Raw genomic sequence first — 14,253 nt, 5'->3', positions numbered from 1 at the left:
TCCATCTATAACAATTTACACATTTATAATGTTAAAGTAGTTACCTAAAATTTAATTAAATGCATTCTAATTTATTTTTCTTATGCAGTTAAAAAGGATAAATAAAGACAGAAATAATAAAATAATTTCTTTTAAAACATGTAATAAGTAAAAAGGATATAGGGTAGTAAAAAAATGGATAACTGGGTAAGACAAATACGTTGTTATTAGTGAATGCATTGGCTTCGTCTTCGTAGTATACATACATATATACTGTGTATATATATATATATTTTCATCTGACACGGTAGATTAGATTTTAGCTACGAAGAACCACGAAGCCATGAAAACCCACATCCAATGAAGATCGAAAAACCACACTCAGCGAGATCTACTTCTTTTCATTTCCATTCATTCACCATTCTCGACCGATTTTCATTCATTTCCCCTCCTCACTGATGCGCTTCAAATCTGAGCGATAAAACCCCCATCTTGCGCGATCCGACGCACCCACTGAAAATGGGCGCGAGCCAGTCACTGCAAGTTGAGGAAGATAGCGAAGAAGAGGAGGAAGAAGAAGAGCAAGAGGAGGAAGAGGAAGAGGATGAGAGGAACCTCAACGGGCCTCTGTTGGGCCGGACCCAATTGGGGAACCACATGGTGAAGAAGGTTCTCGAACAGGAGCCGGAGATGCTGCCGTGCCACGCCTCCGCGTCGCCGCTCTCACCGCAGCTCTCGTCGCTCGGGACGCCGCGCCTCGGTCCCTCGATCAAGGTCTGGGATCCTTACAACGTCCTCGGGCCGCAACCGCCGCTGCTGTCGCCGCCTGCACTCTCGCGGAGCTTCTCCGCGAACGGGATGGTGCCGTATGACGAGGCTGTGACGGAGGTTTTCCTAATCAGCCACGGCGAGTGCGAGTTAAATTTGGCTCCGGACTTGGTCGGCGGTCGCTGCCCTGCCGCCGCGCTTACCGCCAATGGAATGCGCCAGGCCAGGGCTCTGGCCGTGTTCCTCAAGTCGCAGGGGGTTCGGTTCAGCGCTGTGTATTCGTCGCCGCTTGATCGGGCGCGGTCCACGGCGGTTTCAGTGTCAAAGGTACTTTACTCGGTGTGAATTCGCTCAATTTTGTGGAAGTGCAACGATCACTTACATTTTGAATGTTCCACGTGCGTTCTTGCCGTGTATTTTTAATGTTCTAACTGCATTTTATGTTTTCTAAGCTTCTGTAGATGGCTATTAGTGAGAATACTTAGTTTGAATGTGTTTGGTTGTTTTTGCAAGTTCAAGGATAACTTACATTTTGAAATAGTAGTAGTGTTTATGTGTGTCAAACATGTGTTCTTGCCATATATTTTGAATACTTCTAATTGCATTTTATATTTTGTAAGCATTTGTTAAAGGGTAAATTAGAATACTTGGTATGAATGTGCTCGATTGCTTACAAGTGCAAGGATGTGTTCCGCATGTGCTCTTTCCATGTATTCTGAATACTTCTAACTGCATTTTATGTTGCTGAAGCTTTTGTAGAAAGATAAACGAGAATATTTAGTTTGAATGGGTATGATAGTTTGCCAGTGCAAGGATCATTTACATTTCAAAATATTTGTTTTTATGTATGTTTGTTCTAGATGTCCTCTTGCCATGTATTCTGAATGCTTCTAAATGCATTTTATGTTTTTTAAGCTTTTGTAAGATGGATGAGAATATTCTAGTAATTAGACAAACTATAGCATTTTACTATGTCTACAAGAATACTGACTCATGTTTGCTTTTAGAGCATTGTTTCTTTTGATATGGAATTGTGTTTAATGTTGATTTTGTACTAGTTGTATACATTGTATCATAACGGAGCCTGCTTGTATGGTGCATTCATGTGGCTGACCTTGCTAGACACAAGGCTTTATTAATGCTTTTTGTATGTACATTGTGTTGTTTGTGTGGTGTGTCATTTCATGTCTGTGCAGTGTTTGTAAGAAAAAGAGAGAATGACATTGTTAAACCAAGAGGGAGTGAATTGGTTTTAAAACTTTTTTTTTCAAAAGATTCTCTATCTTTAAATATTTTAAGACACTTTGAGTTCAGAAAACCAGAATGCAATTACATTTGAGAATCAAGATTGATAGCTATACAATTAAAGAACATAGAGTAGGAACAGGAAAACACAAAAAGATTGATACTGGTTCAGATCTACAAATCTTACATCTAGTCTTAGTTTTTCAAGCTTAAAAAGTTGGTTCCACTATAAAAAAACTGTACAAATAACTTGCACTACAAACTTACAACATCTAGGAAATCTTGATCACTATATCAAACTCCAATGGGATATTAGACTCTATCAACTCCAATATGAATCCGACCCGAGGCAATTAAGTTGGGCGAAACAACGGGCCCAAACCAAACATTAGAACAAAATATTGACCTAGTTCAGCCTAGCCACATTAAACCAACGGTCTCCTTTCTTATCGTGTTATCTTTGTCGTTGCCGCTACTAGTGACACCGCCTGCTGGTGACAAGGTTGCTAGCGCTGCTTCTGCTGACACTGCCATTCATGCTGCCATTTCCGCTTACGTTGTTGCTGATACCGCCATTTCGGTTGATGCTCACCCTACCTACATTGAACCAACAAACTGCTACATCTTGTTTTAACCAGCTCCTACATTATGTTTTGTTGTATTTTAAGTTTTGAACTTGAAATTTTGGTATTTTGATTCGATTTTATTGTTATTTTTAATTTCTTAGACATGATATTATTATTAGTTATTTATATTTCTAGATGTTTTAAATTATATATATATATATATATATATATATATATATATATATATTATTTTATTTTTGTACACAATGATTTCACCATAACCTGTTATGACTTTTGATATATTCTCATAAAGGATTTTATGGTCTTCGATATTTTCTGTTATTCGATATAGATAACACTTCCCTTAATGGTTGAGGGTAAATGTGAAAGCTGAACATATGGATATGGGGTTGGATTTATAAACCTTATTTTAGTTAAATTGGAAATGTGCGATCTGATTCTTTTGTATATATGTCGTAGCTTGTGTTTGCTTATTATTTTAGTAAAATAATATGTGGGACCGTTTTAGGACATCTTATACCGAATTGATGTCTCTGATGGATGGGTTACATATCAATATACCATGTGTTATTTAGATTGTTGTTATGGTTACTATGCTATGAGGGGCCATGCCACTCTTAAGATTACAGGAGAGGTGGATGTATATTATCTGATCACAGCTTAAGTTGGTTTTCTCTTCTAATATTTTAGAGAATTATATTAACTTCAAATCATTTCCCTTCTAAATTAAATTTGGCATAAAAGTCAATTCTTTAAATTTAGAGTAGAAAACTTACTTAAGCTGTTATCAGGAGGATACATCCACTTCTATTGTAATCTTAAATTAGCAGGGCATAAAACAGTAGACAACTAAAATTGCAAGAGATCTATTTCTTTCCAATTCTTTCTGTTCAAAAAATATCTTGATCTAATATTTTGTTCAATTATGAAATTAGTGGATGATGTCATACATTAAATCTGAGATAAAATACATGGAAGAAAGTCGGGTAACTTGTGTTATTTTCCAGATCTTAGCTGACTGTATATCTTGCAACATTGATAACTAGTTTTAAATGATATAAAAGAAAAACACCTATGCATATAAAACAAATTACAGGTCAAGGTTAAGTGTAGTTTACTTCATAATTACTTCAAAACTGATTCTAATATTGAATTTCTATATAGAGTTGTAAAATTTTGTGGTTGTCAGCTTATATCAAGTCTTGGGTGGATAAGGTGGTTGCTGTCAATTTTTCTCATCCTTTAACAGCCTTTAAACCTAGCCGAAGAAGGAGAGGCACTGGAAAGGAAAGAGTCGGCATAAATTTAGATTGGAAAAGTCAATTATGAACTAGACTTTTTAATAAACAATTTTATTTTAAATTTAGTTCAGGTTATAACAAGCTTTTGAAAAATATGCTATAGCCAGACACTTCTTACTAAGATGTAAGGTTTTTTAAGATTCTACACACACTGTATCCTGCTAGCTCATTTTTAAACCAGTAAATATCTGTTTTGATCCTTCAAGGATACATGTGACGTAATTTTGGTCCTCTATTCATATATGCACCAAATTAGTCTTTCGACTTGTGTAACATTAAATTGGTCCTGTCATTTTCTTGCCATCAACTTTGACGTTAAAGAATAAAATTTATTTCATTTGCATAACTGTAAAGAACCAATGCTGAATATTTTCACTTGCAATTTACTGAAAACATGGATGTTAGGTGAATAAATGTGAGATTACATAACATATCTATGAAATTGTGAAGGAGATGGGGCAAAAGCCAAAGCTACCAGAACTGACTATTGCTCTGCTTGTTGTATGCTGATTTGTATGACTAAAAGTTATAGAAAATTCTCAGTTTAGCAAAGCAAGATGGAAAAGCTGTAAACTGTAAAAGCTTCATAATACTATGGATTTTGATGCTAGACACTGAATAATGTTGTTCAGAAAGACGTGGTTGAGTGTATTCAATGTTTTGAAAGCATGTACAAAATAAACACCAGAAACTAGTTTACTCTAAAGTCTGCAGTAATGGCATGATTATTTTACATTGAACTTCATGTGTCTTTAGAAATTTCATTTCTCTAATTGCTGATCACTGCAAATGAGAAAAGGACTTGCTGCATTCCAGAATATTGTGCTTCAAATCTTAATCTTTAAAATTCCAATGAACAGGAAGTCAGTTTTTCAGAGGAACAAATTCAATCCTCGGATGCACTTACAGAGATTAGTCAAGGGAATTGGGAAGGTTGCCTTCGATCAGAAATATACACCCCTGAAATTCAGGCCTTAATTGACAGGTCCCAGCCGGATTTTACTGCACCTTCTGGTGAATCACTTAGGCAAGTAGAATTCCGGATGATTAACTTCTTAAATGGAACTGTCCTGGGATTACATGAAAAATTAAGGTTAGATTTATCATCACATCAAAATGACAACCATGCATTTGCACAGCACAACTCCCACGCTCTTCTCACAAACTCAATTCACGACCAAGATGGACCTTCTCTCGCTCCTAACCAATGGGATTTGCTCAGCAGGCATCGGCCTGCGTTCTCCAGGAAAAAGTCTGGTAAGAGCAGGCTACAATTTGTCACAAACACTGGTGATGTAATTGAAGAAGAAATTTCTTCTGGTAATGCAAACCACCAAAGTTCTCTGCATAATTCTGGCTTCAGCAGCTTTTCACCTACTGTGGCTTGTATAGGACTATTTACTCATTCTGTGCCAATTAAGTGTCTCCTGACTGGTCTTCTTGGATGTAGCCCTCTGATGTCACATAAGTTTTGCATAGAAGACTCATCGGTGACTGTCTTGCAGCATTCTCTGAGAACTGGTTGGCAGATAAAAAGGCTGAATGATACGGCACATCTTAGGCTTCTCTAGTTAGAGAAGCTGTACTTAAAGGATCTGATTTTGGCATTGGCTTGGATATAAATGTAGCTTGGTTGTCGATATCTACTGATTCACAAGAATTGAGGCCTTTTATTGTAACAACCTTTATTTATTTCTGCACTGATCTATTCCAAAAGCGGAATTGGATTGTTGTAGTAATTCTTTTTGGTTTGTAGCATTACTGAAGTTGTTACACATCTACGTGTCATGTATTTCCCTGTACTTAAAAGATATATTTATTTCGGATCAATGGCTTTAAAGATTTAGTTTTTAATTGTTAATTCTGAAGATATGACGGTTACATTTTGGTCCATAATTATACTTGGACGATCTTTGTGTGCGAATTGGACCACAATGGGTTGGTGTTGTGCTTGACTATGATTAATTACATAGCAGTAGGAAAACAGGAGTAGGGAAGCAACACACTACAAGAAAAATCAAAAAGTAGTCACCAAACTATTACTCAGTAATGTTTGTGACATTGATTCAATGGCTAATTTTGTAACCTATTGTGAGTGAATCTGTGACTGATTATGTGATTGCTAATTTTGTAACTTATTGTGAGTGAATCTGTGACTGATTATGTGATTAATTTAATGATTGATTTAGTGATTAATTATGTGATCGATTTGATAATTGATTGATTTGATGATTGATTGTATGATTAAATTTGTGATTGATTCATATGTCTAATTTTGTAACCTATTGTGATTGAATCTGAGACTGATTTAATGATTGATTTAGTGATTAATTATGTGATCGATTTGATGATTGATTGTATAATCAAATTTGTGATTGATTCATTAATCGATTATTGTGGCTAAATTTGAAACAAATCTAGTGATTGATATATCAGTTACGAAATTGGTAGTTTCTTAAATTATATTTCTTTTTTTTTTATTTTTGAGAAAAGATAATATATCTTGTATGTATTTATACATATTTGTAACTTTGAAGTATTTTATAATTTTAGAAAGTTAGTCAAAATAATATTAACTGACGATAACCATTAAAATATATGCTTAATATATCTAGGTTAAAATTGTTAGACGAAGATACTGTTAAAAGTGTTATAAACTATAAAGTTCAAATGTAAATATCTACAAAATAAATTGTACTTCGTATTCAAGGTTGAATTCCATCTTGTTCATCAACATTTGCAACATTTTGTTGTTTTATTGAACTTCTCTCTCATTAAATAAAATTCTCTAATCAATATCATCTTTCTCAGTTTCAACTACCTTTACCTTGTTTTTTAATTGTTCAATTTCTTCTCTTATAGCATGGACTAATGATAAAGAAGATTTTTGATATGAGTGATTTCCAACCTCCTTGACGGACTCAAATCCAAGCTCATATATATTGTCTTTATTAATTTTAGCAACTTTACACCAAAGTTGTAATTCATCAAGTGGAGACACTCTTGTTATAGATGCAGATTGATAGTCTTTTTCACATGCACAAGTAAATTTTTATTATTATAATTAAAACAAAATGATAGTTAAATATTAAAAGTATTAAAGAGACACCACTCTTTTGATAGTCTAACATATTATATTTGTGACTTACATCAATATATGTTGTTGATACACCTATGTGTTCTCCATCTTCCTTTAGTGTGTGTGATGAAACAACTATAATGGAGTAAAAAGTTTTCCATTCAACTTTATCTAAGGTGAATAAAAATATAATTTTATAAATGATAACATTCAATAGGAATGCAAACAAGTTTGTGAACTTGAAGCTTAAATAATATGGAACATTAAATCATAATTAGAAATGCATGCCCCAAATGATTCCAAATGTTTTTCTAGGTAACTTGAAAAGTTTGCTATAAATATATAATCATTGAATGCTATGTGCTCACACTTTTGAGTGATCAATAGCTTTTGTTTATCAAAAGCAACCATTATAGAAAAAATCTTTGACAAACTATGTGCTTAAATGTCACTAATAAAATTTTGAGTACTCCTTATGTTTGTCAAAAAAAAGGCAATTTTTTCTTCTTGCTTAATCCTTTAAGCTACAATGTATTACTAACCACTATTCGTTGTAAAGCATTAAGGGAGATGTGGACATACATATCTTGCATCTTGCCTATGTTGCTATTTGTTATTGCTTGTTCTTTTTTACAAAATTAAAACACAAAAGCACTGAAAGATCATGTATAATTTGGTTGATGTTGCATATCAAAATTGAAAGAAAATAATTGATTAAAACTAAAGAGTTTATGATAAAACAAGAACTATACATGACTCTAGACACAACATATAGATCATAAAAATTAAAATAACTCAATTAAAACAATTGAACCAATTGAAATGAACAAATACTCAAAGAAAAATAAAAGCACACTCAGTTTACTTAATAGAAATCCTAATGCACACAAATGTTTAGGAGGAAGCAAATGACATTTAACCAATGTTTAAAGATACACTACACCATTTTTCACTTTAAGCAACGAGTAAAATGTGTTGGCTAAAGTTAAAAAAGTGTGGCCTAAACTTTAGGCAACACTTTGGCAACAATTTTGTAGGTGTGGAGGATATGGCTGTGGGCTTAGGTTATAGGCAACAATTTTTGTACTAAAGGCCACAAAAATTTACAAAACTGTTGCCTTATAGTGTTAGAATAGGCCACACATTTTAAATGTTGCCTATTCTTTTTAGACAACACATTTTGAATGTTGTTTGTTGTTTATAGGCAACACATTTTAAATGTTGCTTATTGTTTTTAGACAACACATTTAAAATGTTGCTTCATGTTTAGACAACATGTTTTTAAATGTTGTCATATGTAAATGTCATACCTCTTATCTATCCTTTAGAGAACACTTTTCTAATGTGGCTTGTTGTGTATAGACAATACATTTTAAATGTTGCTTATTGTTTTTAGACAACAAACTGAAATTATAATTATTCATTTAAGCAATTCTTATATTATTTTGTGTTAATGATTTATGTAACAATAATAATTTTACAAAACATGTAATATACGTAATAACGGATAAGAGTTCATAAGCATTAAAACTAAGAGTTAAAAGTAACATATGTTTAGTCCAATGTATGCTAAAACTAAAAGTGTTGTAAGTATTAAAACTAAAAGAGTTAAAAGATAACAAAAGAATTATAACATTTGCTATGTAAAATCTAGAGGTTCTTCAATCAATCATTCTTCCATTTGCTCTGCGGTATTTTCTTGAGGTCCTTGATCAACCTAAAACAAATAAACAAAAGTTGATCAAGCTTTTTAAAATATGATCTAATATGTAAATGAAATAAGATAAACACAAAGTACCTAAATTATAACATTGAATGCAAATTGTTAGCATGCTGTTATACCTCGTCAAAACAAGGAACATGAGTGGAAGCAGATGAACGTGGAGCAATGGCACTATTTTCTTTCCCAAAAGCTAATGACATCATATGTTCTATATCATCCTCATTCAAATCAGGGTTTTGTTGCTTAAGTATGAGTGTCATCATTGTTTCCAAACCTTCAATCCTTTTTGCCATCCCATCTTTTTTCATATCATATCCTTTTTTAATTGCAGCAATTTCTTGATTTCTTTTAAATAATGATGGGGTCACAGTCCTTCCATAACAACGAACCCGACCAGGCTTTTCTTTTCCAAACATTGATTCAAAAGTTTTTTCCACATTTTCAGTTGATGAGTTTTGCATAGATCCTTCAAGCTTAGACTGAAACATATGTATATGTATATACATCAAAGTTCATGATTAAAAAATGAACTACTCAAACATATATCATAAATTAAAATAAACTTACACTACAAGAAAAAGTATCTATAGTGATACTAATATTCATCACTAAAAATTATAAATATGTCACTAATATCATCTTGTGACAATAATTAAGATGTCACTAATAACTTTGTCACTATTGTACTTGTGACAATATTTTTATATATCACTAAAATTAAAGTATATTGTGACAAAAATAATTATCACTAATAATTTTTTATAATAGTGACAAAAGTACACTATCACTAAAATTAAAGTATATTGTGACAAAAATCATTATCACTAATAATTTTTTATAATAGTGACAAAAATACACTATCACTAAAATTAAATTATATTGTGGTAAAAATAATTGTCATTATAGTAATTTAATGTAATAGTGACAAAAAGACACTATCACACATATACGATCAATCAGTAGTCACTAATATATATTTTATATATAATAAAAATATCAATTAATTGTCACTCTTAATACTCTAATTACTATTATATTTGTGACAATATTTTAAAATTATGTTATTAATTCAAATATTTTAGGATAATTATGAATTATTTTTATAATTATGAATTATTTTTTATAATTATCATTAGAAATTATGTTAATATTTAATTGTCACATTCCTTCCATATCATAATAAATAGACAAATAATTGAAAAGTGTTAAAATAAATAACAAAGAAAATAAATGTACATCAAATATAAATATTAAAATATAAATTATTAATTACATTTTAAATGATAAAAAAACACTATAAATATATACTAATGAATCCAAATATAATACATATGATCATTTATAACTCTATTTCTAAATTAAGTGTTCTTTTTTGTGCATCTTCATCTTGACTTCGAACAAATTGTTTCGCCACACCCTTTGAATGATTCAATTGTATTCTAACACAGAATCAAAGTGTTTTCCTCAAAGGACAAGTTATTTTTCAATTTCTTCTCTGTGCACCTCAATCTCCTTCATCAAATTGTCCTGTAAAATATTGAAATAGAATAATTAACATCATGAATATATCTACAATGCCAAACAATAGCAAAACAATTTTAATCAATTGTATTCTAACACAGAATTAAAGTGTTTTCCTCAAAGGACAAGTTATTTTTCAATTTCTTCTTCGTGCACCTCAATCCCCTTTATCAAATTGTCCTGTAAAATATTGAAATAGAATAATTAACATCATGAATATATCTACAATGTCAAACAATAGCAAAACAATTTTAATCAACTTTAAACTCACCTACAAGGTAATACGACATAAAGATTCAAGATTGGTGTACTTGTAAGTAAATATGAAAACAATGAATTAGGATGACATTAAAGCAAAATATTAACATCTAATGGAAAGAAAATGAAACTGCATATTTAACTTGTTTTATCAATTACCATGAAAAAGAAACAAATAGATTCTATAGTCTCACCATGAGAAAGGAACAATTAGATTCTTGAGTCTCACGTGAAACAGGAACAATAGGTATTTCATAGACATGACATAAACAATTATATAGCGTTACAAATAATTGAAAAAAGAGAAAGAGAAAAGTTAATACCGTAGATAGACAAATTAGGTTCTTCCCTCATGGACATTTGATTAAGAATTTGAGTTGGAACTTCAATATATTTCTCTGTGTGTTGTGGCGTAAGCGTATGAATTAAAAACTGATGCTTTTAAAAGAGGTGAGAACTATGGAAAGAGAAACTGCATACAGTTATACCACAAAAATCTCACAATTTTTGAAAACTAACTCCCTAAATATCTGACTAAAAATCTAATATTACATTAATATTTCAAATTTTAATAAAACTACCTGTCAATTTTCTAATAGCGCCAAATAAAAATTTCTAATAGCGCCAAATAAGAGCGCTTATAATTTTTGTTTAGTAACCGAACTTTCATAATAAAATCCTCATATATTAAACAAACAATTTTATATTTAATTTTTTTTAAACTGTTTGATTTTATATAATAAAAAGTTTAATATTTAATCAAACAAAATTTATAATTATATATCTTTATATTAATATAACTTAATAATGATCATGTAATAATATATCCTAATAACGCTAGCAAACAAATTTTATAATCTTTTTAAAACAAATCAATTATATATATATATATATATATATATATATATATATATATATATATATATATATATATATATATATATATATATATATATATATATATCATAAATAAGAATCAATTTTATTTTTAGAGATATAAAATTAAAGATAAGGTTTAATAAAATATATATAAAAATAAATTTAGTTCATACTTTATAATTAATTTATTAATTTAATTTTTAATTTATTAAAATATTATTTGGTATATTTAATTAAATTTAATAATTTAGTATATTCAAGTATGTAAAATATTGGGTATCTATTGATATTTGAGATATATGCAAATCATAAATTATATGATTTTGAAAATTATTTTAATGTTAAAGACTAAGCTTTTTATTCCTTGAGTAGCAAGAAAAATAAAAGAACAAATTCTTTATCATGCATTCAACTTAGGGTTTTGACACCTAATTCAAACAAAAAGGTTTCTATATATTGTGTTGGTAGAAGAAAATAGAAAACAAATTTTTATCCATTCATTTATGTGTTGACATAATCATGCATAATGTACATATTATTCATCAAATTCAAAAAGGAAAAGAAAAAAATAATTTCTACCTTTCGTATTGAAACTCTGTTCAGTCATACCAATGATTATCAAATCCTTTCTTCAGAAAATGAAAAAAAAAAATGTTTAGTTGGCTCTTTAGGTTAATGATCCTCTTCATTCATATGAAATGACCTATATACCAACCTCAAATTCTTTAAAAAAATATGGTTTCTTTACATACGACCCTCTTTATATGAATTGTCACTAATTTCATTTTGTTCCATTTACATTGAGAACACCCTCTGTGTGGGAATGGTAATCGATTTGCTTGTATCAGGACCCTCTCCAAAGAAATAGTAATTGATCTCTTTATGTTTCATTTAATTCGAGGTCTCTTCTGTTGGAATGGTCGTTTGCACCTAGACTATGTCCATGAGATTTGCCAAATATATTTTTTCAAATCGAGACATTTACTTGGTATTTGTTAGAGCTGTCAAAACGGGTAACCCAGCCCGATCTGGCTCGATTGACCACGGATTAATCACTTAGTAAGTCAACCCAACCTGGCTCACTCATTAGCGAGCCAAAAAAAAATCCAACCCAACCTGGCCCACCACGGGTTGGTGGGTTAAATGGATTGGCTCACAGGCTCACTTAATTAAAAAATACAATTTTTTTATTTCTTGTTTAAGTCAAAACTAGATTATAATTCTAATTAAAATCTAAATAAACTTTAATACAATCCAAATACAAATCAAAATCACAAAAATACAAATTATCTATGTGTTAGCTAAAAAAAATCTAACATGACCCAAAAACAAAGCCCAACTTAACACAAAATACTTATATGACCCTTTATTTACAAGTTGATAAGCCAACTCGGTCTACCACGGGTTCAACCCGGGTGAGCAGGGTTCTAGGTGACCCAGGTAAAAAATCAACCTGTATTGAAATTTGTAAAAAAATTTCAACCCAACCCAGCCTGAACCCATGGTGAGTCGGGTTGGCTCGCGGGTTCCAACTCATTTTGATAACTCTAGTATTTGTCACCAAATCTTCGTAAATAAAGATCATCTCCTTGGAAATGATCTAAGATTATCTAATCCATATTTCAAATGATAAAAAAAAAAAAAATTGGGACCCGTTACATGATAATGTACTATCTTTTCGATAAAAAAATCTTATACCTATCAATAGTTGAATATGTAAACTTCAAATTTTAAAAAAATTAAAATTAGAAAAATATGTTAAATATAGACCTACTATATAATTTAGATATTTCAAATTTAATATGTTGAATTTAAATTTAAAATAAATATATTATTTATTAATATCATAGTATAAAAGTATGTACAAATAGATAATTTAATGTATTAGTGAAATTAATTTTATAAATATGAAGTGGCGTAGTGGAAATAGAACTAATTTTTAAATAAAAGAACTAGAGTTTAAATTTAAAATAAAACAAATTTATTATTATTTTTAACCATTACCGATAATATAATGAAAGTTAATATTATATTTTTATACAAAAAATAATTTTGTCATAATAACTATGATATTTTGTTGTTTTAAATAAAATTTAAAAAAAACGGTTACATATATAAATAATGACAAATTTTTATCTCTATCACTATTAATTATATTGTAAAAAAACAGTTATTTGTGACATATATATTTTGTCATTTTTAATAAATTTTTTGTTTCAAATTAAAAGATAATTATAAATTATGAATAAATGGTGACAAAATTTATATTTATTATTGTATTAACCACGTTGTGACAAAATGAAAATAATATCTACTTATAAAATAAAAATATGTTACTCATATCTGAACAAATAAGAATTTAATATTTTTTAATATATATATATATATATATATATATATATATATATATATATATATATATTTATTTAATATTTTTTAATATATTATTTTAAACATAGGAAATAAATTTGTTATACATTATTATTATTATTATTATTATTATTATTATTATTATTATTATTATTATTAATGAAACAAATATTTTAGTATTGTAATAATTAATAGTTTATTACTAATAAAAATAAAAACTAAATTATTAATATTTAATAATTTATATATTAATAATAATTTTATTTAATAAATTTTTTAATATAGTTTTTGTGACATTTTTTTATTTTATCACTATTATAATTAATAATTGTGACAAATAAAAATTTAGTCACAACTAATATATAAAAAATGACAAAATTTGTATTTGTCACTAAATTTTTGTCACTAAAATTCATTTTTGTTGTAGTGTTACAATAGTATCCAATGTTTCTTTGTCCACTGCTTTTCCTTTCCTACAAGGACGACCTTAGCGAGTTTTTATAAACATTTCAACTCTACTGACTTCTTCTCCATCCTTTTTCC

At 29.6% G+C, this 14,253-nt stretch overlaps 1 protein-coding gene and 2 long non-coding RNA genes across 3 annotated transcripts; 1 reads left to right on the top strand and 2 right to left on the bottom strand.

Moving 5' to 3' along the window:
- Positions 1 to 275: 275 nt before the first annotated feature.
- On the top strand, positions 276 to 5,741 carry LOC114182178. Its single transcript, XM_028068975.1, has 2 exons — positions 276 to 1,074; positions 4,741 to 5,741. The coding sequence occupies exons 1-2, from the start codon at positions 499 to 501 to the stop codon at positions 5,449 to 5,451; spliced, it is 1,287 nt and encodes a 428-aa protein (XP_027924776.1). The 5' UTR covers positions 276 to 498; the 3' UTR covers positions 5,452 to 5,741.
- A 3,350-nt stretch (positions 5,742 to 9,091) lies between these two features.
- Positions 9,092 to 14,253, bottom strand: LOC114180222. Its single transcript, XR_003603641.1, has 2 exons — positions 14,144 to 14,253; positions 9,092 to 9,161 (listed from the first exon to the last, which is right to left on the bottom strand). It is a non-coding gene; the product is annotated as an uncharacterized LOC114180222 (long non-coding RNA).
- LOC114180223 lies at positions 10,023 to 10,869 on the bottom strand. The gene is made up of 3 exons (XR_003603642.1): positions 10,785 to 10,869; positions 10,301 to 10,383; positions 10,023 to 10,209 (listed from the first exon to the last, which is right to left on the bottom strand). It is a non-coding gene; the product is annotated as an uncharacterized LOC114180223 (long non-coding RNA).

This window comes from Vigna unguiculata, chromosome 4 (assembly GCF_004118075.2).
Source record: "Vigna unguiculata cultivar IT97K-499-35 chromosome 4, ASM411807v1, whole genome shotgun sequence".
Classification (NCBI taxonomy): Eukaryota; Viridiplantae; Streptophyta; class Magnoliopsida; order Fabales; family Fabaceae; genus Vigna; species Vigna unguiculata.
The sequence above is the reverse complement of the archived record's forward strand: the minus strand, read 5'-3'. Positions and strand labels throughout refer to the sequence as shown.

Bases quoted from the DNA above. Each gene is read 5' to 3' on its own strand.
- LOC114182178 (XM_028068975.1), top strand. From the start codon at position 499: ATGGGCGCGAGCCAGTCACTGCAAGTTGAGGAAGATAGCGAAGAAGAG. The intron at 1,075-4,740 runs GTACTTTACTCG...TCCAATGAACAG, and splicing joins CGGCGGTTTCAGTGTCAAAG to GAAGTCAGTTTTTCAGAGGA.